This window comes from Anolis carolinensis, chromosome 5 (assembly GCF_035594765.1).
Source record: "Anolis carolinensis isolate JA03-04 chromosome 5, rAnoCar3.1.pri, whole genome shotgun sequence".
NCBI classification, from domain to species: Eukaryota; Metazoa; Chordata; class Lepidosauria; order Squamata; family Dactyloidae; genus Anolis; species Anolis carolinensis.
In genome coordinates, this window is record NC_085845.1 from 89,354,900 (window position 1) to 89,381,430 (window position 26,531).

At 41.1% G+C, this 26,531-nt stretch overlaps 1 protein-coding gene across 16 annotated transcripts in view; it reads right to left on the minus strand.

Moving 5' to 3' along the window:
* ppfibp1 (PPFIA binding protein 1) overlaps positions 1-26,531 on the minus strand; it is a 164,496-nt gene that overhangs the window by 5,208 nt on the left and 132,757 nt on the right. For 8 of the 16 annotated variants that reach the window (XM_062981750.1, XM_062981754.1, XM_016993970.2 and 5 more), the window contains 10 exons: positions 21,007-21,148; positions 19,392-19,520; positions 18,655-18,805; positions 10,602-10,713; positions 9,517-9,605; positions 7,908-8,030; positions 5,038-5,163; positions 4,280-4,468; positions 2,947-3,132; positions 1,527-1,592 (listed from right to left, as the gene is read on the minus strand). In XM_062981750.1, coding sequence (XP_062837820.1) covers positions 1,527-1,592; positions 2,947-3,132; positions 4,280-4,468; positions 5,038-5,163; positions 7,908-8,030; positions 9,517-9,605; positions 10,602-10,713; positions 18,655-18,805; positions 19,392-19,520; positions 21,007-21,148 — 1,313 coding nt within the window. The remainder of the gene's footprint in view (positions 1-1,526; positions 1,593-2,946; positions 3,133-4,279; positions 4,469-5,037; positions 5,164-7,907; positions 8,031-9,516; positions 9,606-10,601; positions 10,714-18,654; positions 18,806-19,391; positions 19,521-21,006; positions 21,149-26,531) is intronic. The other 8 variants (XM_062981753.1, XM_062981762.1, XM_062981758.1 and 5 more) reach the window with 1 other exon arrangement.

The following is a 26,531-nucleotide window of genomic DNA, read 5'->3' on the forward strand; positions in this document are numbered from 1 at the left end:
GGTTCCAGGCTCAGCGATGAGTCCAGGAGAACTCCCAAGCTGCAAACTTGCATCTTCAGGGGGAGTGTAACTCTGCACAGGCTATAACCCTATATCCTGTTCGGCCTTGCGACTGATCAGGAGTACCTCTGTTTTGTCTGGATTCAATTTCAATTTGTTTTCCCTCATCCAGACCACCACAGGTGGAAAGTAGCAGGTGGAAACGAGTGACAGAGTTGAATGTCATCCTTGTATCAATTTCTGTGAGGCTTTGCAGACAGATTCCGATGGAATACTGACAGGATGGGGAAAATGTTATGTGATGGGATCTGTTTGAAATGATTCCCAAATAGTCTCAGAAATTGAGGTCCTTGTAGACAACACTGGACATCCCTAGACCTATTATACCCAGAGAGGATAATGTGGTGAGAACTATTCCGTCCATCTTGTTTTCCTCAGATGTCACCACAGGAGGCTGAAGCAGAGGGTGAAGTGATAGAAAAGTATAAGATCACTCCAACGGCCCCAGTACTATTTTCCTCCTCATCCCTGTTCTATGTTATGTGTCTTTTTAGATTGTAAACTGGCTGGTAAGGGCTGTCATTTTCAAAATGTGATTGTATGCAAATTGCTCAAAGAGCATTTTTGGTCAAGATAAAAATACCATCCATCAACTAGTCAATCTGATCAAAGAACAACTGGTTCAACAGTTGACTTGTCCAATATTTGAAGTTTGACAATGTTATACATTATCCACAAAAAGTAAGTTAAAAGATATTTATGTGTCTGCTAGCATGTGAAGCTTCTCTCCTCTAAAAGAGAGGATTGCTAATTATGTAGCTCTTTGAGATACAAAAGGTAAAAAAATAATATAACCAAAATAGTAAAGACTGGGATATAAGCTATATATCTGAAAAGTTACTAACATATCTTGCTTAGAATTGTATAGCCTTATGGCTGCATTTGAAATGAGCTACAGTTCCACAGATCTTTAATTGCCTTGAGCATATATTTTTGCAATACCATTTTCCAATTATTGAAAATATTGAATTTAATAATCATGGTAATGAAGATCACTTTGCACTTTTGCTATTGCAGGCCTCTTAGTCCCTGTTGCTATAATCATTTAACAAAAGTCTCTTAAGGAAGGTGTGTGCAATCAGATCTGTGCACGCATAGCACTTTAATATCAAGTGCTTAGAGGCTAGACTATCTGGGTCAGCCTTATTATCTATCATAAGGCTATGTGAAATGTACTGTGCAAAGGATGGAATATCCCAGGTGCAGTGTTACATGAGATTTAAGGCTGCAACACAGATTTAGGTCTATTTTCAACTGAGTGAGAAGCAGCTGTTTCCAACCTGGCAGAGCCCTATTAGGTCCCATGCTAAATCAAGAATGGTCAAGAGATTGTCAAAGATCAAATAGTGAATCACACAGTCTCCAATCTGCCTGCTCTACAAGATGCTACTGAGGAAGCTCTTAAGACAAGAGGACTAGCCAAATCAGAAGAATCTATACATGAAATTAATTCTTGAAGAGCTTACAGTCAGGTTGTTGATGCCTTCAGAGAATGCCCCTATTTGCCTCACGGTACCTTCTGAATCTTCCATCTGTAAGAATAAACAATATGGTAATAATTATGTATATAAATCCATCCAGTCGACTTGTAAACATTATTATGTAATACAGGAACAAGAGCATTTCTTAATTACAGAAGAATTACAAAATAGCTAAATTCTATACTATATAGCCTTATCCAATGTTTGAGCGAGATGGCAAGGTTCTCAGAAGATTCAAATAGAATTAGACAAGTTGGTGGCTCACTTTTCTTAGCCAACTTCATAGTTTCTACTGCTATTTGAGAAATCCAGAAATGTGTGCTTGCATTTTTGCCCTTGTGGCTTGCTCGCTTTGTGTGGACATCAAATAAGCAGAAGACACAACAGGTGGAGTAGGAGTGAAAATCACACAAACAATGAATCACAGCAAGCAGAACCATAAAGAAGCTGCAGAGCAAACTGTTGATCAAAACATTCACACAAAAATATTAGGTAGCGTCATCTATATATATAAAAGAGTGATGGAATCCTGGCGACCTACAAAACAACAAAATTAAACACCCCCCAACCTCGAAAATTGACAGCACAACCCCTCATCCGTGCCTCTAGGTTGGAAAAATAAAGTCCTAATTAGAAGAAGAGGAATAATTGTTTTTATCCAATTGCTGCCAGTTAGAAGGCTAAGCTCTGCCCACTTGGTCTCCTAGCAACCCACTCAGCCCAGGGGACAGGCAAAGTTAGGCCTCACTTAGGCCTCTTCCACACTGCCTATAAAATACAGACACCACCAGACAACGCCACAGCAACGCGTGGCCGGGCACAGCTAGTATAATATAAAATAAGAAGATATATTCCAGAAGATCTTTTCTGAAGCAGTAAATTGGCACTGACACTATTGGCACAAGAAGGTCAGTGAATCTACTTAAATAGGGACAACCTATTTCAGGGTTCTTGTGACAAGAACATAGGATAATCTAGTGGATACCATCTTAAGCACATGTTAGACTTCCAACTACCATTAGCAGCATGTAGCTGACCATCATCAAGAATGACAGGAAAGAGTACAACCTCAGTTAGAGGGGGAAAAGTTCCCCACTCCCATTTTACATGTGAAAAAGACATTGACAATATAAAAAAACCCTTCAGTAACATCAATGAATTTGACTGCTAGGAATTTTTAATTCTCCTGTTGATTAAAAGTCAAAATCTGAGTGCACACTAACAATTCCTAAACAGGCTTATCAAGAGTCAGAAACTTACAGAATTGACACAGTACAGGACTGCTTATTAAATTCAAACTGAAGAACACGTAATATCAAGAGAGGAGAGAATTAATGGACAGAAAACACAAAGCTATCATTTTTTTTTTCAACATAACACTACATGAAAATTAAATTGTACTGACCCTTACCTGCTCCAGTCTGTCCAGGTCCTCATCATCATACACTCTCATATCTAGGCCTGTCTTAAACCCTTTCTTTGATCCAATCCCTGATGCCTGTCCCAATTCCATTGGGCACACGTACTCTTCCCCAACATCCTGCTTCTTCTTTCTTAAATTTCCAAAATTACTAAAAGCGAGTTTCTTTGGCTAAAAGAGAAAAATCAAATTGTAGTGACATTTACAATGAGGACATAATTGAAACAGTCTCATAAAACATTATTTTGAAATGTATTCTTCGATAGTTACAACGCATTTCAAAGACTGTGACGTGTCTGAAGAAACAGAATCTAAGCATTATAAAACATATTATCTAGATTCAATGTATATAAATAGCTTATTACTTAAACAGAACTAGAAGGAGAAATATATGATTTCATAAAGATGTGAAATAACCATTGATAAAGATATACCGGGCTGTGGCGCAGCTAGTTAGTAGCCAGCTGCAATAAATCACTATTGACCGAGAGGTCATGAATTCAAAGCCAGCCCGGGTCGGAGTGAGCTCCCAACCATTAAATAGTCTAGCTTGCTGTTGAGCTATGCAGCCCAAAAAACAGTTGCATCTGTCGAGTAGAAAATTTAGGTACCACTTTATGCGGGGAGGCTAATTTAACAAATTTACGACATCATAAAACTTTCCAGTAGCGTGCAAAAGAATGAGGAAGTACTCCGTCAAGGACTCGGTGTCACAAGTGGATGGTGAAGCGGCATCTCTCCCTGTGGCCAGAATCAAGCATTCCCTCATGAAACCAGAAGCTGGAATGTTAAATTGCCTCTGTGTCTATCTATATATGTCATATGTCTAATGGCAATGAATGTTTGCCATGCATTGTGATCCACCCTGAGTTCCCTTCGGGGTGAGAAGGGCAGAATAAAAATACTGTAAATAAATAAATAAATAAATAAATATAGGAAAAGGTGAAATGAGACCAGTACATTGTGATGCCATATGGGAGACTAATGGTAACCCTTTACCCATTGTTTACCAAAACCATGCTTTCTTTAACAAAAGCTAGAAAGCTACCTATAGTGTGGGAGTTTGGTCCTTCAGATGTTGATAAACTACTTATTATGACTCCCCAGTGCCATGCTGGCTATGGCTCATGGAAAATGGAGTTCAACAAGATCTGGAGGGCTACAGGTTCTTGTTGAACTAGAGACTAAAGGAAACCAGATCGACTACTTGATCTCTTCATTTTTCATTAGTTCTTAAAAAAACCCAAAATGAAACCACATTCTGAAATATCACTGAAGACTGGGTTACATAATTATAATCCCAAAGCACTGAGCATACCTTTATTTTGGCCGTAGCTGTTAAGAGGACATAATCTGGAGATTCCATTGCTTCACGTTTTTGCAGCTGAGCTTCTTGCCCAATCAACAAATTAAAGTGAGTTGCCAAGTGCCGCCTCAGCAGTGTCTTGTTTGGAGGGATGTTCAGTAGCTGCGCCATGGTCTCTACATTGAAGCGAGGTTCCAAAACCTTCAGAAATGAAAACAGATTCATATTTTGACTAAGAAACTTTACACCATTCCAAAAATCAGGATCATTCACACATCACAATGAGGCAGCGAGTACAAGAAAATTATGGCCAGTAGCCCATTGGGAAGTTACACCATGAAAAAAACCTTATGAACACGTAAAGTTGAATTGCACTGTTTCACAAGATTCATGTGAAGGAAATATAGATACACCACTGAGTCCATTGGACATGAGGAGCCAGCAGAATGGCTACAGTGCAACAGTCCCAATTCCACAATTATGTCTGGATGAACAATGTGTCCCCATTGCTAATAGGGCATACTTCACAGTGCCTTGTTGTGCACTGTTGCAGTTCACTAACATGGTTGTATAATGTTAGCAATGTAGCTACATCATTGCAGTTAACCACCGTAGCTTCTGATGTAGGATCCAATAGTTATGAAATACTTATGGTGGAATTCCTGTGACTTCTAGAGATCCACACTCAAGAACAATTTTTAAGCATCTATCTTTTCCCAATGTTGTCTACAGATTGTGTCTTAAAGCAATATAAAATGGCCCATGCTTACCATTAGCCCACCATGAACACCGCTCCCTCTCAAATTAGGAGCGTATTCTGCAAGATCAACGGAACGCAGCCACTCCATCACCCGATGATTGGTCCACTGGGAAACCTCTGATGGTGTGAAGTTATTCTACCAAGAAGAACCACATTTAATTCAGACATAACAACTATATTGTCAACACAATTACTTTTCAGTTTACGAGGGCTATCCAGAAAATAGATTATGTTTTGGAATTAAAAATGAACAAAGTATAGGAGAAAAAAATTACCATATGCAGTTGAAAGCCACACCCAAAGACCACATCTCACGTAGTCGCCATTCAAATCTAAGTACTTACCATAGTGATGAATGAGCTTTGCAACTCCTTCCCCACTAAATTCTGCCACTTGCATCCTCAACCACTTGTTTCCAACAATGGGGGCGTGGCTGGCAACACAGCGTTTTGGCGATGCTGCGCAGCTGCAGGAAGGGGTGACCGGCTGGTTGAGGACGCAAGTGGCAGAATTTAGTGGGGAAGGAGTTGCAAAGTTCATTCATCACTATGGTAAGTGCTTAGATTTGAATGGCGACTACATGAGATGTGGTATTTGGGTGTGGCTTTCAACTGCATATGGTAAATGTTTTCTCCTATACTTGTTCATTTTAATTCCAAAACGTAATCTGCTTTCTGGATAACCCTCATACAATTCTCTATAGTTTTTATATTATTTGACTTCTCTACCTTCAAACATATCTTAGGGGGTTGAATACCTGAAGGGATTATTTGCAAGAGGAGGAAGAGAAAGGAAAAGAAGAAAAATCTACAAACACAAAACTGATATTGTCCTATAAATGGCCACCTCTTTCGGTAGACCCTTCAATTTCAAATACAGCAACCCTATTCATTAGCTTAGGTGACCAAAAAGGTAGCTTGGCTCTAGTTAAAAAAAACACACACTATCCAAAAGCCATCTTTATCAAATAAAATGCCCTCAAACTCACTCATTTCAAAAAAAGGTTAAGCCTGGTAAATTTAAAACATGGACCAGTTGTATTTGCAGCATTAGGATGATGTAGAAGTTAAATGTTTAGAAAGGTACTGGGGAGGCTGGCAATATTAGCAGTTGGACTGCATCCAGAATGGCAAGATAAAATTTGTGAGAGGGTGATAAAAAATGAAGAACATGAGTAAAGTAAATACATTTTTCTTTGTTTATTCATTCTAATTCTACACATTGTCCACCTTCAAACCAAACAGTTTAATATTTGACTGAGGTTAATATTTAGCAGAGCCTTATTTTCAAACAGATAGGTGAATGAGTAATTGGGGGAAAGGCACTGAAAGCCTTTAACTCACATTCTTCTCCCAACTTTAAGAAAGATCAAAAGTGCTCTTTGAGAAAAAAAAAACCCACCTTAGGTAGGAGTAATTGGGAAGACCCAGAGGAAAGAACTAGAACTAACACGTGTAAATGACAAGGAAGCACATTTAAATGTTATTAGAACCTTCGTAACAGTGAGAAGTGTTCAAAAGTGGGAAAAGATTGCCAAAGGAAGTGGTAGATTCCTCATAAAATGAGGTATTTAAGCAGAGAGTTTAGTCAGCAATCTGTCACCGATACTACCACCCCCGATAAGTGTTTGTGGGTCTCTCTAAGTCTTCCAGTGCATTTCGATTTTATGGTATACTTCCGGCCCAATGCAGCTGGCCCCCTGTAGCCACAAATACTGTATCCACAGATTCATTACCCACCAAAAAAACTTCAAAAGTAGATCTTGATTTTACCGTTTTATATAAAGCACACTTTTTTTACTATGCTACTGAACATAATGAGACTTAACAGTCCTTAGATTTTCAGTCCCCACAGTGGATCCTGGAACCAGCCTCCAGTTGGTACCCAGGTCCCACTGTATTGTCAAAACATAGCATTCACCACTATCCATGGTTTCAGGTATCTACAGATTTTGGAATCTATCCCTTGAAAATATGGGGATTGTACTGTACACATTTGCAGATTCCTACACTGGTGGCATCCAACATACCATCCAATTCAAGCATTTTGAATCTCACTTTGAGAAAAAGTTGGAATATAAATTCAATTAATGAATAAATACATCTCTAACTGCTATTAGTGCACAAAGCATATGTATGGTTTCCTGCATTTTTTAAAAAAACATTTGGACACAGAAAACTATATTATGGAGAAGTCTATGTTGGATTTCCATAACCAAGGGTTACTGAAATGGAGAGCTATGAAGAAATTCCATTATTCACCTTCACTCTTAAGCAATATTGTTCAAGAAGAGCTGGAAAATGAACTAGCTGGTCCTACTATCTACATTATCATCAAAATGTAGGGTAACTAATATTTTCAGAAAAGGTCAACCATATCTACACCAAACTTGGCACCAATACTCAATATGTGCAAATGTGAACACTGGTGGAGTTCGGGGAAAATAGATCTTGACATCTGGGAGTTGTAGTTGCTAGGATTTATAGCTCACCTACAATCAAAGAACGCCTTGAACCCCACCAATGATAGAATTGGGCAAATTGAGATTTTGGTGAGAGGATTCACCATCTGTTTCCAAAAGGTAAGAGAAAAAAAGGCAAAGAGATCTTCAGCCTTCTCTGCCAAAGGGGTTCCTAAGACTATCAGAAATATATGTTTTCTGATGGTCTTTGGTGACCCCTTTGACACCTCCTTGTGACCCTACTCCAGAGGTCCCGACCCCCAGGTTGAGAAACGCTGAGTTTAGGGATGGGGTCAAGTTTCTCAAGACTAGGCAAAAGTCTCCAGATGAGAAACCTGAAGAAAATACACACTTGCACTGCCTGTCTTATCATTCGTTGTGACATATCAGTAACATGTATCTGTACTAGAATAGATTACCTCATCGGAAGGTCTTCTGCGCAGACAGTTGGGCTCAAAGTTATTTATCCGTAGGACTTGGATGGCACGCTTGATGCTCAGGTGGTGGAGGACACTCACAACTTTCAAAGATAGTAAGTCATCCTGCAGAAAAGGAACAGAAAAAGAAACCAGCCATTGGCAACAGAAATACACAAAATACACATTGGAAAGTATGATATGGAACAATTATTGGCTTCTTTATTATTATCAGGGGAGAGGGAGGAAATATACATGGAAAACTAACCAAGCATAAAAAAGAGCAATTTACTATAAGAAATTTATGTGAACAATGCAACTACTACAGTCAACTTATATTGTTGCTTCGTATATAACAGAATATTTCAATTTTATGAGCAGCACAATACATATAAGGGACACCATTAAAATAGTATTTTTATTCTTGCAAGACCAAGCCCTAACAAACCATTAAACTGGAAATTCCTTAAAATTAAAAGCTTAGTTGTCTAATTTATGCCTGATATTATTCATTATGGGTTTAAGTTGCACCTGTTAAGCACAGTTCAGTGTGATTAAAAAGGAGAGGCTAAAAACTGAATTTGAATTCATTAAAACCCTCCTGTATGTCACTAAGATTAATCTAGCAGTAAACTGGATGCTGCTTCTGTGCCCTAAAGATGTTTGGAAAGCTCCAGGCAAAAAGATGGGGAAACTGTCAAACCATGCAAAGGTCAGAGGAGGATGTTGGCCATGTATTTAATGAGATACTTAACGATAAAAGTAAAGACTGGCCCAAATCCAGTTGCTATTCCCAACTAGAGTACAGCATGAGTACAGAAAGTACAGCTAAAAGGAAAGCTGGAATATGATCATGTACAGTGAGTCCTCCATGTCTGCTGAGGTTAGAGATGCATAATCCTGCAAAGGTGGGAAAACTGCATTTTTTCCTGCTTCTGCAAGAGTCCTGTGTCCCTATTTTTTTTTTTACCACAATGAATACTTCTCCAGGAATCTCTAGTTCTTCCAGCACAACTCTATAGGCAGAAGTTGACCACAGAATTTAAAGATTTAGAGATTCCTAAAGAGAACATTTTAATCAAATTCATGACTAATCAAACCCATGAAAATCAAACCCATAAACGGAGGGGTGTGTGTAATTGTATTGACTGAGGTCCTCTAATATGAAAATAAAAATCATATACTACTTTTATGAAAACGTGTGAAAAGTACAGAATAACCATGTACAGTTCTTACAGAAAAGGATACCTAATACTGTTTACTAATGTGCTTCTGAATACAGATTAAATACTTTAAACAAAAGCCTACAAATACAGTGTTCTGATAATTATGTGCCAAGGACAGACAGACATGGAAGTAAAAGGATTTGTGGAGAAGGGAAACTTTAAGAAGAGAGAGCTGCTAAAAGCGGCACAATGCACACAATCTTGGAGACAATATGTAAGAATAAAAAGGTTTATTTTCAGAGAAGAGAGCAGGAAAACTCTTTTCTAAAACCGGATGAGCCAAGATTGCAGGCAAGTTGGATGGGAAAATGAGGGCAAAAAGCTTTGGTAAAGGAGAGAAGGCCAAGGCATGAAAACCAAAGTTTAATTAATTTATTTTTGCTTACAATTGTCATATAATGAAGCATTCGCCCATCGACTTTTCCTTCATCAAACTGTGTCTTATACTGAGGCAGTCCAATATCATCCAACCATCCTGCAAATAAAGAAGACTGGTGATTATGCAATAAAAGGCAAGTATTAAAATGTCAACTCCATTAGCAACAGAAAAGTAACTTCTCTTGAGATCCAGCTATTGCTTTATATCCGTACTCCACACAAGGCCAATTAGGGAAGTGAAATCCCTCCAGATCATCTTAACTCACAACATTTCAGACAGGCCATGCAACTCTAACATCGTCAACATCGTTTCTCTCCTGTATAATTTTTAACATCTTTGCCTGATAAAGAAGCCGGCGAAGCTTCGAAGTCTTGCATAATGCATTTTATGTTTTGGAGCAAGAATGGCATTGCTGTTTGTGGGTTTGGGGTTTTGTTGTATTTGCTGCATGGTAAACACAGTTACTCCTGAATATATAGATATATATTTCTAATGCCTGGTTCACTGATGCAGTGAACAAGCAATTCAAGAAGAAACAGAAAGCTGTTCCAGTATTTATTAATTTTACAAGGAATCACGAACTCACAGTGGGAGGTTTCCACTGCACACTGACTCCATGAACAGATCATTTATTTATTGAATTTATAACCTGCCTTTCTCCTTTGATAGGATAGCAGCTCACATCATGTTAAGAACAAAGTACACTAAAACCCTATTACAGAAGCTTAAAAAACATTAAACAAACAGTTCTATTTTAAAGAAACACTAAATGACAACACGTTCAAACATATTATTTTTTGCTGAAATATGCAGTTGAGACCACAGAAGGCATCAGCAGAAATCTTTATAAAGGTAAAATCAGGCAATGTTGCAATTTTATACTAACAATAACACTGCAGTTTCTATGCACTCACATTACTTTGTCACAGAATTTCAAACCCTTCTTTAACTCACAATCCTGCACATAAAAAACATGTGCAATACTGTCTTTATACACCCAAGTCGCTCTTCAAGTTTTTGAAGATACACATATGTGTGTGAGCTACTCACGAGATCAACATAACGTGGCAAACAAGGGAAGGAAAAACTTACTTGTGACCCAGTTGTAATCCAGTTTCCCATGGCTGTTCTCTTCTTCTGACCCTAATGCCTGCAGGGCAAGCTGAAGTTTTTTCCGATGCAGTGGGTGCTTTATTCCAAGTTCCTACATAGAGACAACAACAACAAAAATGCTTTTTTTTAAAAAAAAGAGTTGTATTCAAGCAAAAATTTGATGCTGAAATGCAGATAATAGACAACTTCACTGGGCACCTTTATAAAAATAAAATCAATTAGACAATTTATATTAATTTCCAAAAATTGGAGTGCCTCCTGTTTTGACTTTTGTAACACCCAGTTTTCAATGGGCCCAAAATGCTATAGGTAAACTACCAACCAGTGCTCTTTATAGGGAATACCTAACTCCCTTCTTACAATAGCTTCACTGGCTCCTGCTTTGCTTCCACAAATTAAAAAGTACTGCTCGTGACTTAGGGACACCATGTACTCATGCTTTTGAGATCTTGGGGAGAAAGCTTTATTTCACTGTAACTACATTCACAGACATGTCTGGTGAAGACAAAAAGGAGGATCTGCACTTTTAATTTCCATGTTACGTACCCAATCTTTCAATTAGTGAAGATTTTTTAAAATGACAATGCAAAATTTAGAAGTATTTTTAACGTGTTGGATTCCACATTGGGAGAAAAGGTGATAATGAATTTATTTTATTAAAAATAGCTATTTCAACCATTATGCCTTATTAAATGGTTTGGATCCAAACTTCACCTTAGAGCAAACCATTATAATAGCCAGGACTTTAATCCCTCACATGAACTTCAATGGGCTTAAACCAATCCCAGTTCATTACAGGTTCGCCAAAATTTCATTAAACAGAAAATACAAAGTTTGAAATAAATTCTCTGCACAATGCTTTGAAAACTGTGAGTGAATGTGATGAGTCATGGGCCACGTAGTCCCATTCATGGCACTGTAGTCCCAGATGAAGAGGAGAACTTGGGTTTTTCACCGTCTCAGTCAGAATTGGAACCTTCCCAGCCAGATCTGGGAACCTTGCACCTGCAAGAGATTTGTCTTCCAGAAGTCTGTCAAACAAGCCCTGAGCCTAAATCTCCTGTGTTTTCTCGCCACGAGTTTTGTAAACAACAGAGAGGAGTTCAAGCGGCCTCTCGCAGGAGTGCTAGGATAGCTGCTAAGAATTTAGCTGATTAAGCCTGTTTTCCATGAGAAACTTTAAGGAGTCATGCATCTGGACTCAGAGATTAGCTTTCGTTTCTGGTTCCCCAGTGAACTGTTCTTTGGTGGGAAAACTAGACCCTATTTAGGTGTTTTACCCACAAAGGGATCTTGCGGAGTCAATTCGTCAGCTACTGGAGTAAGTTGTGTGTGGACAGCGCGCTCCGTTTCCAAGCCTCGTTCCTGTTTCAAGCCTTGTTCCTGATTCCAAGCCTTCGCTCCCGTTTCCAGCCTTGTTTACCTCCACGGACCTTGCCTTGTTTTCCAGGACTCAGCCTTGCCTCGTTTTCCGGATTTTGCCAAGTAATTCCACGGACCTTGTTTCGCTCCTCGTTCCTTGTTGCCTTGTATCAAGCCTTGTTTCAAGTTATTTCCTAGCCTTGCTCAAGTTCATGGACTAAAGGACCTTGTCATCTCCCCTCACTTTGCCTGGCAAAGTGAGTGTTTCGGTTATTGGATTACAACTTTGGACCTTAATATTTCATATTGGACATTGTTTTCTTGGACTAATTTTGACCTTCCCTGAAAGGTCTACTTCTGGACTATTTCATACACTTGCTTTTATTAACTTTATATATTTCCTTAATAAAGATATTAGATAGATTCTGACCTCTGTGTATGGTTATTGGTGCTCTGCAGCCTGGGTCGTGACAGTTTCACTCCGCCACCCTAAGCACCAATTAACCTAGGCCAGAATGTCTACCGGAGCCGGACCGGGAGGCCAGCCACTCAGCTACACCATCGACAAGGAGGAAGTGGATCGCATCCGTGATAAGCTCAATGCGCAGGAGGGAGAAATAAAGGGATTGAAGGAACGCGGAATCTGTCTCCCGGCCCTGGCGTTGCCAACCAAGTTTTCTGGAGAAGCTTCTAAGGTTCATGTTTTCCGTCGCCAATGCCAGGCTTATCTAGAGGCCCGCAATGCCGAGTTTCCCCAAGAAGACATCAAAGTGGCGTGGATCTACAGCCTTTTAGACGGGCCAGCGGCCAACTGGGCGACGGCACTGTTCGACCAAGTTTCCCCACACCTAAGATCAGCGCAACACTTCTTGGATCACATTAAGGCGACTTGGGGGATCGAAGACAATTTGGAGGCAGCCGGCCATAAACTCCGGCGCCTCTCTCAGGGGGACAGACCCTTGTCCCAGTACATAGCCGAGTTCCGAGTGCTGGCCCACAGCACCGGATGGAATGATATAGCCCTCAGAGGACAATTTCGGGAGGGTCTCAACATCGAGATGTTGGAGGAAATTTCCAAGGTGGATCCCCCCCACTCTCTTGAAGCACTCATTGATCAATGTTTACGAGCTGAAGTCATGCTTGCCAACAGAAAACAATGGGTCCGAGGCCAGAGCGGTAGAGCTGGGGTGAAACCTCCCGCTCCCACCAGCGTCCAGCCGCGTCCAGTATGGAGACCCCCACCACCAGCCCCATACCCCAGGGGGAGCGAGGAGGTGCCGATGCAGTTGGGCAATGTGCGTCCCAGGTTAGATGCCGCCGAGAAGGCCCGCCGCCAACGCCTAAATCTCTGTTGGTACTGCGGGAACGGGGGCCACTTCGCCAGAGAGTGCCCAGCCAAAGGGAAGCCCGCCGCCCGTCTGGCGGCGGCGTCCTCCACGGAGACGAAGGCGTCTGAGGCGGCTGGCGCACAGCCGGCGGGGGAAGCCAGCGACCGGGCGTAGAGAGGCTCGCCAACCCGGTCAAAAAACCCACTCAAGAGCCGCCAACCGGGGTCCTATTTCTTCTAGTGGTCACCTTGTGGTCAGCAAAAAAGGGGCCAGTCATGGTCCATGCCATGATAGACTCAGGAGCCACAAACAATTTCATTGATAGAGAGTATGCCGACTCTCTAGGATTACAATACCATGACTTCAAGAATGCCCGTGTGGTGCAAGCCATCGATGGCCGCCCCCTCAAGACGGGTCCCGTAAGCCAGTGGTCGGAACCCACCAGAATGTGGATAAGGGAACATATGGAAGAGATTTCCTTCTTTGTTACCGAGGTTCCCCATTTCCCTGTGATTTTGGGAATTCCATGGCTGACACTTCACGACCCAAGCATCTCCTGGTCCAACAGAGAACTGCAGTTTGCTTCAAAATATTGCCAAAACCATTGCCTTGTAGCCAAGGTCTGCCATGCCACAGACACTGAACCCATTATCACCTTGCCCAAGAAGTACTCAGAATATTGGGATGTATTCAATGAAAAAGAGGCCGAGAGATTACCCCCACATAGACCTTATGACTGTGCCATTGACTTGGTGGAGGGGGCCCCGATCCCGCGAGGACATCTCTACTCCCTGACTGAACCGGAGCAAGAAGCTCTCAGGGAGTTTATAGAGTCAAACCTTCGCAAGGGATTCATCAGACCCTCTCAATCCCCAGCCGCTTCCCCAGTGATGTTTGTGAAAAAGAAATCCGGGGAATTACGCTTGGTGGTGGACTATAGAGCATTGAACAATATCACTAAGTGGAACAGCTATCCCCTGCCCTTAATCTCGGACCTACTAGACCGACTTCGAGGAGCCAAGGTCTACACCAAGCTGGATCTTCGGGGGGCGTATAATCTAGTTCGCATCAGAGAAGGGGACGAGTGGAAGACCGCCTTCCAGACTAAATTCGGATTATTCGAGTCCCGAGTTATGAATTATGGATTATGTGGAGCTCCCGCAACGTTCCAACATTTTGTCAATGACATCTTTCAGGATTATCTAGATCGGTTCTTGATCATCTACCTGGACGATTTTTTGGTGTTTTCTAGATCACAATCAGAACATGAGAACCACGTCAGAATGGTGTTACAACGATTGCGAGATCATGGACTTTATGCCAAGCTGGAAAAATGTGCTTTTGATCTACAAGAGGTAGATTTCCTGGGGTACCGCGTCTCGCCACTAGGGCTCTCCATGGACCCGGCAAAGGTTTCAGCAGTATTGGAATGGCGGGCGCCCACCAACAAGAAAGAGGTGCAACGATTCTTGGGGTTCGCGAACTACTATCGCAAGTTCATTCCAGACTTTGCCCGCTGGTCTGACCCAATCACCAGCTGCATCCGTGGGAAACAGCCCTTCCGCTGGACAGATCAAGCAGAGAAAGGGTTCCAGCAACTAAAGAAATTATTCACGTCCCAGCCAATCCTTCAGCATCCAGATCTTGAAACCCTTTTTGTCGTGCAGGCGGACGCCTCCGATGTGGCAATTGGGGCTGTACTCCTACAACCGGTGGGAGATCATCTTCATCCTTGTGCCTTTTATTCCCGTCAATTGACCGCACCAGAGAGAAACTACACCATTTGGGAAAAGGAACTATTGGCCATAAAGGCAGCCTTTGATACTTGGAGACATTGGTTAGAAGGGGCCAAATTTCCCATTGAAGTCCATACTGATCATCGGAATCTAGAGCATCTAAGAACTGCCCGCAAGCTAAATCAGAGGCAACAACGCTGGGCTTTATTCTTTGAACGTTTTAACTTCCAAATTCATTATGTAACCCCAGCCCAGACCAAGCAAGCAGATGCTCTGTCACGAAAACCGGAATACGCTGCAGGGCGCAAGGAGACCTTTGAATCTCAGCTGCTACAACCCGAGAACTTTGCCACGCTCACAGTGGGAAACACCAAATCCACTCCCATTGAATCAACTCCCTCTACTCCAGGGCCCCTTTGTGCTCAGGAAATCAGGGCCAGCCAGCAAGTAGATGCCTGGGCACAGGACCAACTTCGCCAAGGACTACATTTTCCCTTTTCGCTTAAGGATGGGCTACTTTGCTATAGAAATCATGTTTACATCCCCCCAGGACCGGGCAGAGAAAAGGCACTTCGTCTGTGTCATGACTGCAAGCCAGCAGGGCATTTCGGACTATTCAAAACTATGCATTTGATCCTAAGAGATTTCTGGTGGCCCAAGATCCGCAAGGATGTGGAAAAATATGTCAACACCTGCCCAGTATGTCAGCGCTCCAAGACAAGAAGGGAGAAGCCCTCAGGGCTTCTGCATCCCCTCCCTACCCCATCCCACCCATGGGAAATAATCTCTGCGGATTTTATCACTGATCTACCACCTTCCTGTGGATTCACCACAATCCTAGTGGTGGTGGACCTTTTCACCAAGTTAGCCCATTTCATTCCCTGTGAAGGCCTTCCCACGGCCAAAGAGACTGCAGATCTATTCCTCCAACATGTTTTCAGATTGCATGGATTGCCCAAGAGTTTGGTCACAGACCGTGGGTCCCAATTCACCTCTCGTTTCTGGAAAGCACTACAAAAACTATTGGGCATAGACTCTCGTTTATCTTCGGCTCATCATCCCCAAACAGATGGGCAAACTGAGCGCACCAATGCCACTTTGGAACAATACCTCCGCTGTTATGTGAACTACCAACAGGACAATTGGGCTTCCCTGTTATCGTTGTCAGAGTTTGCCTACAACAATGGGGTCCAGGCTTCTACTAAAGAAACCCCGTTCTTTGCAAACTACGGCTTCCATCCACGTTTCTTTCCTCCTGTCATTGAAACCTCAGAAGTTCCCGCAGCAGAGGACTGGCTGCAGGAACTCACAGCGGTGCAACAACTCTTGCTCCAGCAACTAGACCAAGCCAAGGAGGACTATAAACGTCACGCGGACAAACATCGCCAGCCGGGCCCCGAAATCAAGGTAGGAGACCGGGTTCTTCTGTCCACTCGCTTTTTGCCCTCCCATCGCCCTTGCCGGAAGTTAGATGCCCGTTTCATTGGCCCCTATCCAGTGGTGGCGCAACTTAACCCCGTGACTTTCAAACTCCAACTTCCGCGCTCAATGCGCATTCATCCAGTGTTCCATCGCTCCCTACTCCTTCCGGCGGATGGTGTGCGCCCTGATACAGACCGGCCGGCCCCCCCTCCTGTTTGGGTAGATGGAGAGGAGGAGTTTGAGGTTCAGGACATTTTGGATTCTCGCTTTCACCGCCGTCGCCTACAATATCTCATTGACTGGGTGGGTTTTGGCCCCGAGGAACGCTCTTGGGAAGACGCTTCCACAGTCCATGCTCCTGATCTAACCCGCCGCTTCCATCAGACCTATCCCACCAAGCCGCGGCCTCGCGCCTCGGGGAGAGAGTCCCAGTTTGAGAGGGGGCTTGAGGAGGGGGATAGTGTGATGAGTCATGGGCCACGTAGTCCCATTCATGGCACTGTAGTCCCAGATGAAGAGGAGAACTTGGGTTTTTCACCGTCTCAGTCAGAATTGGAACCTTCCCAGCCAGATCTGGGAACCTTGCACCTGCAAGAGATTTGTCTTCCAGAAGTCTGTCAAACAAGCCCTGAGCCTAAATCTCCTGTGTTTTCTCGCCACGAGTTTTGTAAACAACAGAGAGGAGTTCAAGCGGCCTCTCGCAGGAGTGCTAGGATAGCTGCTAAGAATTTAGCTGATTAAGCCTGTTTTCCATGAGAAACTTTAAGGAGTCATGCATCTGGACTCAGAGATTAGCTTTCGTTTCTGGTTCCCCAGTGAACTGTTCTTTGGTGGGAAAACTAGACCCTATTTAGGTGTTTTACCCACAAAGGGATCTTGCGGAGTCAATTCGTCAGCTACTGGAGTAAGTTGTGTGTGGACAGCGCGCTCCGTTTCCAAGCCTCGTTCCTGTTTCAAGCCTTGTTCCTGATTCCAAGCCTTCGCTCCCGTTTCCAGCCTTGTTTACCTCCACGGACCTTGCCTTGTTTTCCAGGACTCAGCCTTGCCTCGTTTTCCGGATTTTGCCAAGTAATTCCACGGACCTTGTTTCGCTCCTCGTTCCTTGTTGCCTTGTATCAAGCCTTGTTTCAAGTTATTTCCTAGCCTTGCTCAAGTTCATGGACTAAAGGACCTTGTCATCTCCCCTCACTTTGCCTGGCAAAGTGAGTGTTTCGGTTATTGGATTACAACTTTGGACCTTAATATTTCATATTGGACATTGTTTTCTTGGACTAATTTTGACCTTCCCTGAAAGGTCTACTTCTGGACTATTTCATACACTTGCTTTTATTAACTTTATATATTTCCTTAATAAAGATATTAGATAGATTCTGGCCTCTGTGTATGGTTATTGGTGCTCTGCAGCCTGGGTCGTGACAGTGAAATCCATCAAATCCTTAAGCTTTATTATTTTAAATTTCTTACTGTTGCTTACCTTTCTCCATTACTGAAGCATTCAGCATTACTTTATGCTACAGACAAATTAATATGCCCCTCCACAGTGTTGTTATTAACTCTAAAACAATTGTCTGTTATTCTTAAAACATACAAATTGACTTTTAACATTATTCTGTTAATTTTAGTATTTTTTCAAATACTGCTGGCAGCAACAGCATCTTCTTGTATGTGTTGAAAGGAGTCTAAAGTGTATCCCAATGAATAAAACCATGTAACAAAATTTGCAAAAAAAAAAATCTGTTCCTGGTTTGAAAGTGTTATTTCCTATTTAATTGTACAGAACTTACTTTCAAAGCAGTGGGTATACTCCAGAAACTTTGTTTTTGTGGCTGCCACAAACTATGTTGAATTGGTTGAGACTCAATGAGATAGTCACTGAAAAACTATAGCAAAATGTGCTGCAGGATGTCCCGCAAAAATAGTTTTCACGGTTTAAAAACATTTTCCTTTTTTTATAGAATCAATTAAGAAATTACTTTTACAACCCAGGAACAAAAATCATGTTGCATAGGGTAATTAAAATAAATATAAACTGCCTTCTTTAGAATGAAAAATTGAAAGGGCAATTTCAAGTGAATGCATCTACCTGCATCCTTAATTTCTCTTTCGTTCACTGTTTGATTACATTTAATTCTACAAGAAAAGTTTCTCACAATTATGATGAAATATCTGTCTCCAGATCCTTACCTTTTCCAAATCAGGTTGGGAAGCTTGCAGAAGAGTCTGACCAGAGAGTATCCAGTGTTTTCCATTGCCTATGTAAGAGCCCAAACCCTGATCTTGAAGCCAGTTACAGACTTGTTCCTTTGTCCATTTAGCAAACGGCATGTCCAAATCGCTATCATTTGGGGGTGGAAGGGAGAGACATTGAAAGTTTAAGGAAACAAGGATGCATAAAGAAATGCAAGCATGGTTATAACTCATCAGATGCCATTCAACTGAGCTACAAGCATCATATTCTTCCCAATATCATTACAAAATATTACTAAGCAATAAGATTTGTCACACTACAGGTCTCAGTGCCCTCTGACACTATTTTCTCAGTATGGCTTTACATGTATGATGCTGTAAAATGAGCTGCAGAAAAAATTGAGCTTCTATTAAGTGAAGGTGAAATCATAATTTATTCCTTGAAAATGTAGAATTTGTCTATTATAAAAAAAATCAAAATACATAAATTCTTGAAAAGGACTGAACTGGATCAACAGGTAGGCAAACACCACAAATGAGTCAGTTCCATTTCCACAAGTCTACAAGCCCTTTGCAGTGGTGGAAATGTGTTTAAAAGGAATCTACAAATTATAATTCTACTTTAGATATGGCAGGCAGAGATTCTTTGATTTTGACAATATCAGTATTTGAACCAAACCATATTTTTTATGTTTAGACTTACTGCCTACACTGACTTAATATTTGTGCCTTACTTGTTGGTTTGCCCAAGATCTCTTGACCAGCCCAATCTTGGTCCTGCAGTTGCTCTTGTTCCTCCTCTCTTGAACTCAGTCTCAGTCATGTCATCTGGATTGAAAGTGGTAGACTGACTCCGTCGAAGTCTGAGAAAAATCCAAGGAGGAGGAGAGAGAAAAAGAGGTTTAAAATATGGGAGTGTAAATGCATCCCTGCGGCATCAGGCTGATGGTACATCTAGAGCAACATGAATAAAATGCCATGGAGATAACAGCACTTTTGTTGTTTACTCGTTCAGTTGTTGTGGACTCTTTGTGACCTCATGGACCAGTCCACATCAGAGCTCCCTGTCGGCTGTCGCCACCTCCAAACTCTTTCAAGGTCAAGCCAGTCTATAGCTTTCAAAGCTCAAATTCTGAACTCTTTGATATAGGCAAAATACTAGAAATAAAATATGGGGAGTGGACCATGAGATTATGTACATCTGACCCCCAACTCTCTTGCTGCTGTTGTTATTCTTGTTTCTTTTCTCTAAAACAGTGTTCTTAAAGTGTGCTCTGCAGAACCCTTGGGGCTCCGTGAAGCATACTGAGGGGCTCTGCACCCCATCCTCCTCCCTCCTCCCCCTGCCCCTCCAAGCTTTCACTCCTCTTTCCTGTTCCTCCCCTCCATCCACCTCCTTCACTGCCAAAAGCTGCCTCCCTTTCCACCAAAAGACTTTTTTCCTCATCTTCCTTGCTGCCCAAATCTTTTCCCACTTGCCTTCCTTGCTTCCAAATCACTATTTACCTCCCACGGTTCAGGGGTGCTTTGATTGCTCTTTTCCTGCATGGCAGAAGGGGGTTGGACTGAATTTAAACACCCTGATTCCAAGGTATTTAAATTTCCGACATTGTTCAATTTGGTGACCCATGATGAACTATCTGTGTTGAGAGTGTCTTTTTCCAAACACCATTAGCTTTGTTTTGTTATGGTTGATATTCAGCTTTTCTTTAGAACAATATGTGCCGAGCTTAGAGAGCAGGCTTCTCAAACCAATTTGGGTTAGTGAGATTATCACCATGTCATCAGCACATAATAGAATGGAAATGTTCTTGGGTCCTACTGCAGGTGGAAAAAAATCTGGCTCCAAGAGAGCAGTATTATATCATTCAAATATAGATTAAAGAGTGTTGGAGCCAGTAAGCACCCTTCCTTTACTCCTTTTATTAGTATGGATAGGGCCAGTCAATGAGCCAAAAATACTAGCCCTGGTGTTAGAATAAAGCACTAAGGAAATTGCACAACTTGCCCAAAAAATACATTATTTTCCAGAAACTGCACAGTTTTGCTCACAGAAAGAATACCATGAAACATTCAAACTGGCAAAAGCTGCCTCCTGAGTTTCTTTTCCTGCTACATAACACTTGGTTGTGCAATAGTTAAATAAACAAAAGCATAAGTATTTACAGTAAAGCTGCACAATTTCTCAAATACCTATGTGGTTTTTCAAAAACTGCATTATGTTGCTCTGGGGGTGTCAGTAAGGGTTCCAGAAAGTTGCAGGAATTTTTGATGTGAACACTTTTCTTCCCAAAATTTGACCCTAGTAAGAAACCTAATGAATTCTCATATGACATTCAGGAAAGTTACCTTCCAAATAGTTTCTTGATTCCTCTGGCTTTCTTTCTGGAGTCAGGAGAAGGCGGAGTCAGAGTCCCACCGACAGTACCTTTAGGTTGAGGAGGCAAGCCAGCCAGATCTAAATGGTCTGCAAATCCTTTTTCTGTCTCCGCTTTTAAATGAAACAAAACCTCAATTATTGACATCAATCTATAGATTCAACTGAATTGTCCATTTCCAGTTTGTGAAATAACATTGACTAGTAGTCAGTTCATTGAGGTTAAGTCGTCTAAAATACATATCAATCAATATGTTTCCATTTTACTGGTAACTTAGATCATATAATTCAATTAAAATTAATGTATTCTTTAATCAATACCAAATTGTCTCTGTTATGGTTTTATCTTATCGCATGTCATTCTATGATAAACATGTATGGCGATCCAAAACAGTTCTAAAGCAAAACCTGTGATTTAAAGGTATATAGTTTACCATGAATTTCCAATAATTAAAAATTACACCGAGAACCATTCAGTCCTAGTTTTGGAGGGAAAGCGGGATATCATCATCATCATCATCATCATCATCATCTAAAGTTAACTTTCTGATGACAGATAATCACAGTGGTACAAGTTTTTAAAATATGGTGCAAAACACGCATAGACAGTGAGACCACATCTCTGGTAACCATAGAAGTCTTTAAAATTACAGTTACGGCACAAAAAGGGTGACATTATTTTACACTTCTTGACATTACAACTAATGGAAATCAGTTTTGCCTAGCCATGGTCAAAATGAATTAATGACAAGTAAATTCGTATTTGCAAATAATTATTACAAGCTTTTAACCAGATCATATTATCTACACATGGAACTGCTTTGATCAATATTTCAGATTTTTATTAATACGAGGGCTATCCACAAAGTAGGTTACGTTTTGGATTTTAAAAAGGACAAAGTATAGGAGAAATAATTTACCATATGCAGTGGAAAGACACATCCCAATACTACAATCTCACGTAATCCCCACTGAAATCTAGGCACGTCTCATATAGATAAATGAGTTTGAAAAGGTCTGTCCCAGTAAATTTGCCACTTCTCTCCCCCGTTTCCAACAATGGGGGCGTGGCTGGCAGAGCGGCGTTTTGGCTACGCTGCAGGAAGGGAGAAGGGGGAAGGGCTGAGGACACAAACGGGGAATTTACTGGAGCAGTACTTTTCAAACTCATTTATCTATATGAGACGTGCCTAGATTTCAATGGGGATTACACGAGATTGTAGTATTGTAGCTGCATATGGTAAATGATTTCTCCTATACTTTTTAAAATCCAAAACGTAACCTACTTTGTGGATAGCCCTTGTACAAAAGCAGATTCAAGACTGAAAGCATACTTAACTTTTGCTAATAATTTCTGAAACTCTCAAAGTGTATGTCCCCAAATAAAGAAAATACGAAAGAGATAAATTAAGAAACACACTCGGATGTCCAAAAAACAATGGCTGGGGGGAAACTGCCTCAATTCTTTTGCCAAGATTAGATTCTGACCTAAACTCTTTGGATCAGCTTTTGGCACCAAAAAGAACAGCAGGACAAGGAGGAGGAGAATAATAATATACAGGTTGAATATCCACCATCCAAAATACTTTGGACCATTAAGTTGTTTTGACTTTGGAATTTAACAAATTTTGTAATACTTGCATTTGCATATGCATACATATGTTTGGGATATTTTCAGTTTAAACCCAAGTCTAAATATGAAATTCACTTATTTTCATATACTGTACATACTCATATATAAGTCTAGACATTTTAGTCTATCTCCCCCCCCCCCCACAAATGGGTTGACTTATTCACAGATAGATGTATATATTATGCCCTCTTATCAAAAAAGGACCCATCTCCTTCTCTGAGGACAGTGAAGAAATTTGAGAGATTAGTCCAACCCAGGAGGACTTTTAAAAAAGCAGCAACTCTCGGTATTCTATTAACCAGGGTGCAACTTTTGGATTTTTAAAATATCTGGCCAGGAAAATGGCAGCAGCAGAGGTCAGGGGTGGATCCTAGCCCCATCCAGGCCTGTTTCCTTCTCACATGATGGACCATATTTCACCATGTAACAGTCATACTTTTAATCTCTTTTTGGCTGAAAAAAAGGTGTGCAACTATTGTGCAGCGAAATATTTTTCCAGCTACGGGACTTCACTCACGCATGTGCCTGTCACTTTGGAAAGGAAAGTGAAGCGCCATAGCTCCAAGAGGGCAGACACACAGGGCTTCAAAATATAATTTTGGGGCCCTAAAAGGGGGAGAGGGTGCAACTATTACACAGTGCCAGCTATTATGCAGTCAAATACAACATTTTGCCTTTGGGGTGAACACAGTTACCTACTGGAATGTTCTAAGTTCTTTGGTATTGTTTTCCTTTGTTTCATCCTTTACATCCTTTCTTTACATGCCCATAAGTTTTACTCTAAACTTATCCATAGGTCACATGAAAATACATATTTTGACCATACCAAAATGCCCTCAATTGATACATGAGGCTGACTCATACACACATATATACAGTACACTTTATACACAAAGCCTGAAGGTAATTTACAATATTAGAATGATTTTGTGCATGTAATAAAAATTGCAAACACTGAACCAGCAGAAAGCAAATGTTTCACCTATCTCAGTCACCTATGTGGACTATTTTAGATTTTGGATAAGGGATGCTCAGCATGTATTAATTCCACTCATGCTCCACAATAAAGTACACTATTGGATCTTGCCTATTAATAAGAATGGTTCTCTACCCTCAGTCAAGTAAAATCATTCACAACTCAAAAGAAATAATATCTGAACATTTTCATTTCTTCCAAGTGATGAATTATAAATTTATCAGACCTACAGCATTATATTGGATGTAACAAACAAGGTAACATATTCAAATGAATTAAAATACACATTTTCCCCTCTTACCCACCCCAAATGAGCTAAGGATATATTAGTAATGCTTTAGAGGAGCTGTGCCAACAATAGCAAAGCTGCAAACAGCGGCAGCTTAACTCTGACCTCTGACAAGCACATGTGTGTAAAAAACTTCTTCGCAAACATATCTGCTTCTACTTCTTGTTCATCTTTTTATGTTCAAATACAGCATTGAGGCAAAATTAAAAGTAAATGTGTGAATGCACTCTCTGAAGAAAGCTAGAAAAATGTGCCAATAAGCGATGAAAGAGCTATCCTATGAAGCTATTAAAAGAAGCAAATAGCAGTGGTCAAAAAAGGAAGTACACTATAATCTTTCTCCAAGCCAGCCAAAGTACATGAAGAAATCTTATGGAATACTTGTGGATTGTGTGGAAAAATCCAGTGAAAATGTAGAACTAAATCTAGGGTGCTTGGGTTATGAGAAGGGAGGACACATACAACGCACATACTTATTTTACTGATTTGGCAGTCTTTCTCAGGCAGTGGCAGGGCATCTTTGACCCTCATGATGATTTGGATCCCCCTCAAGATTCCAAGCCAGCATGATCAATGGTAAAGGAATGTGGAAGTTGTAATCCAAAAGACTTACGGGAATCGGAATTTCCCTTCTTGCTTTAACCCCTGGAATTCTTAATCTGATACTAAATGTAAGAAATCTGTAGCAAGTCTTTTTCAGTTTGTTCATTTGTTACACTTTTAGCAAATTCAGAAGAAGACAATAGCAAGCCACCTCCAAGTATTCATTATGTAAGAAAATATTTTTAAAAACCCTATGATATCCATGGGGTCGCCATAACTCCAGACAACCTATTTAGTAAGAAGTGGGCGCAGTATTTGTTTCATCAGTTTCATTCAGGAATTCATTTCGTACCGTCCATCGGAAGGCACAAAAGACCAATTTCTGGATGAAACAAAAGGCAAAACAAAAGAGAAAGTTGCACGGTCACTGTGACTTTCTTTCGTTTTGCGCCACATGGCTTTCCAGGGGAGTTCTTCTGCATGCGTCAGAGGAGGAGGAGGTGATTTTTGGCCAATCAGAGGCCAAGGAAACAGTAACGTGGCCAGGGTATTTAAGGGGGCAACCGCCCCTAAAGCACCCATTGCGGGCACTTCCTTTGCTGCTGCTGGTGGGCTGGCATGCTCTCTCTCCCCTTGCTTGCCTTGCCTTTTGCCTTGCCTTGCTGGTGGGGAAAAATCTGCCTTACTGAGGAAAGATTTGTATTTTATTTTTTGCCCGGCTTCTTGGCTTATTTTTATTATTTTTTTCTTTGAAGCGAAGTGGCTAGAATTTTTGATGGGGTGGGGGTGGGTTTGGCTGGGGAGTGTGCATGGGGCTATGAAGGTGGGGGGAAAAAGAGGATTTCTCTCTTGTAGCTAGCTAGCTTTGCTGTACTTTTATATTTTAAATTTTTTAAATCTTCCTTCTTATTTCTTTGTTTGACCCCCCCTTTTCCTCCCCCTATGATGTTTTTTTTAAAAAAAAAATTTCAAAGGAAATAAATTTTTGGGCTACCCTTCTCAGTTGAGAAAACAAACCTGTCTCTCTCTATAACTGGCCCTTGGAAAATATACTCTTTTATTTCTCCCTATCTCTCTGTATTGTCCCTGGCTTGGATCCTCCTTCTCCTTTGGGCTGTTATAGAAAACAAATAGAATAAATATTATTTGTTATACAACAAATATATATTTAAAAGCAAAGACATTTTGGGGTCCTGTTGTACCTTATTTAAAAAACCCACTATTTCTCTCTAATCAAACTTTCAGTCTCTCTCTATAACTGGCCATTCGGAAAACTACATTTTTTCTCCCTCTAGTACCTTTGCATTTCCTTGTTTCCAATTCAAACCCTTCCTCTTTCTTCTATCACAGAACAGGCAACAGCCTTTGTGTTAGGGTCGGGTTGGTGGGCGAAAGGGGTCCCTCCCGTGTCCCCCTTAAAGGAAGTCTGGTCACGCTTGGTCAGTCTTCCCAAGTTACATTGTGGGTGGCACACTGAGCTTGGCCCTTGGGAAAACTACATTTCCTTTCTCCCTGTAGTACCTTTGCATTTCCTTGTTTCTCTCTAATCCAAACCCTTTGTGCATCCTTTTACCCTCTCTTCTACCACAGAACAGGCAGCTGCCTTTGTCTGGGTTATGGTTGGTGGGCTAAAAGGGGTTGATATGTGTGTGGCGATTTTCACCCCTCTAACTGAGGGGAGGGCAAGCCCAGGAAGTCCTACCATTGATAGCAATGGTCCGAATATTTTCATTATTTTGGATACGAGATGAAAATCCTATTTGGATAGGCCCCCTGTTTTCGGAAGCAGCAAACAAAAACAAAAACAGAGCGAAATGAATGAAACAACCAAAACAGATAGTGATTTGATACAAATGCACAAGTCTACTTTTTGTGCTAAGACTGTTGTCTGAAATAATTGCTTTTTGCCACTTTATGTGTAGAGTAACCCTACATGAAAATGCATTTAATCCTTGTTGATGTCAAGACTATAGATGCAGACACTACATTTCTCGACCTTTACTGTTTGAACCTGGAATTTGATGAACTCTTATTAGTATGGGTTACATAAGGACTA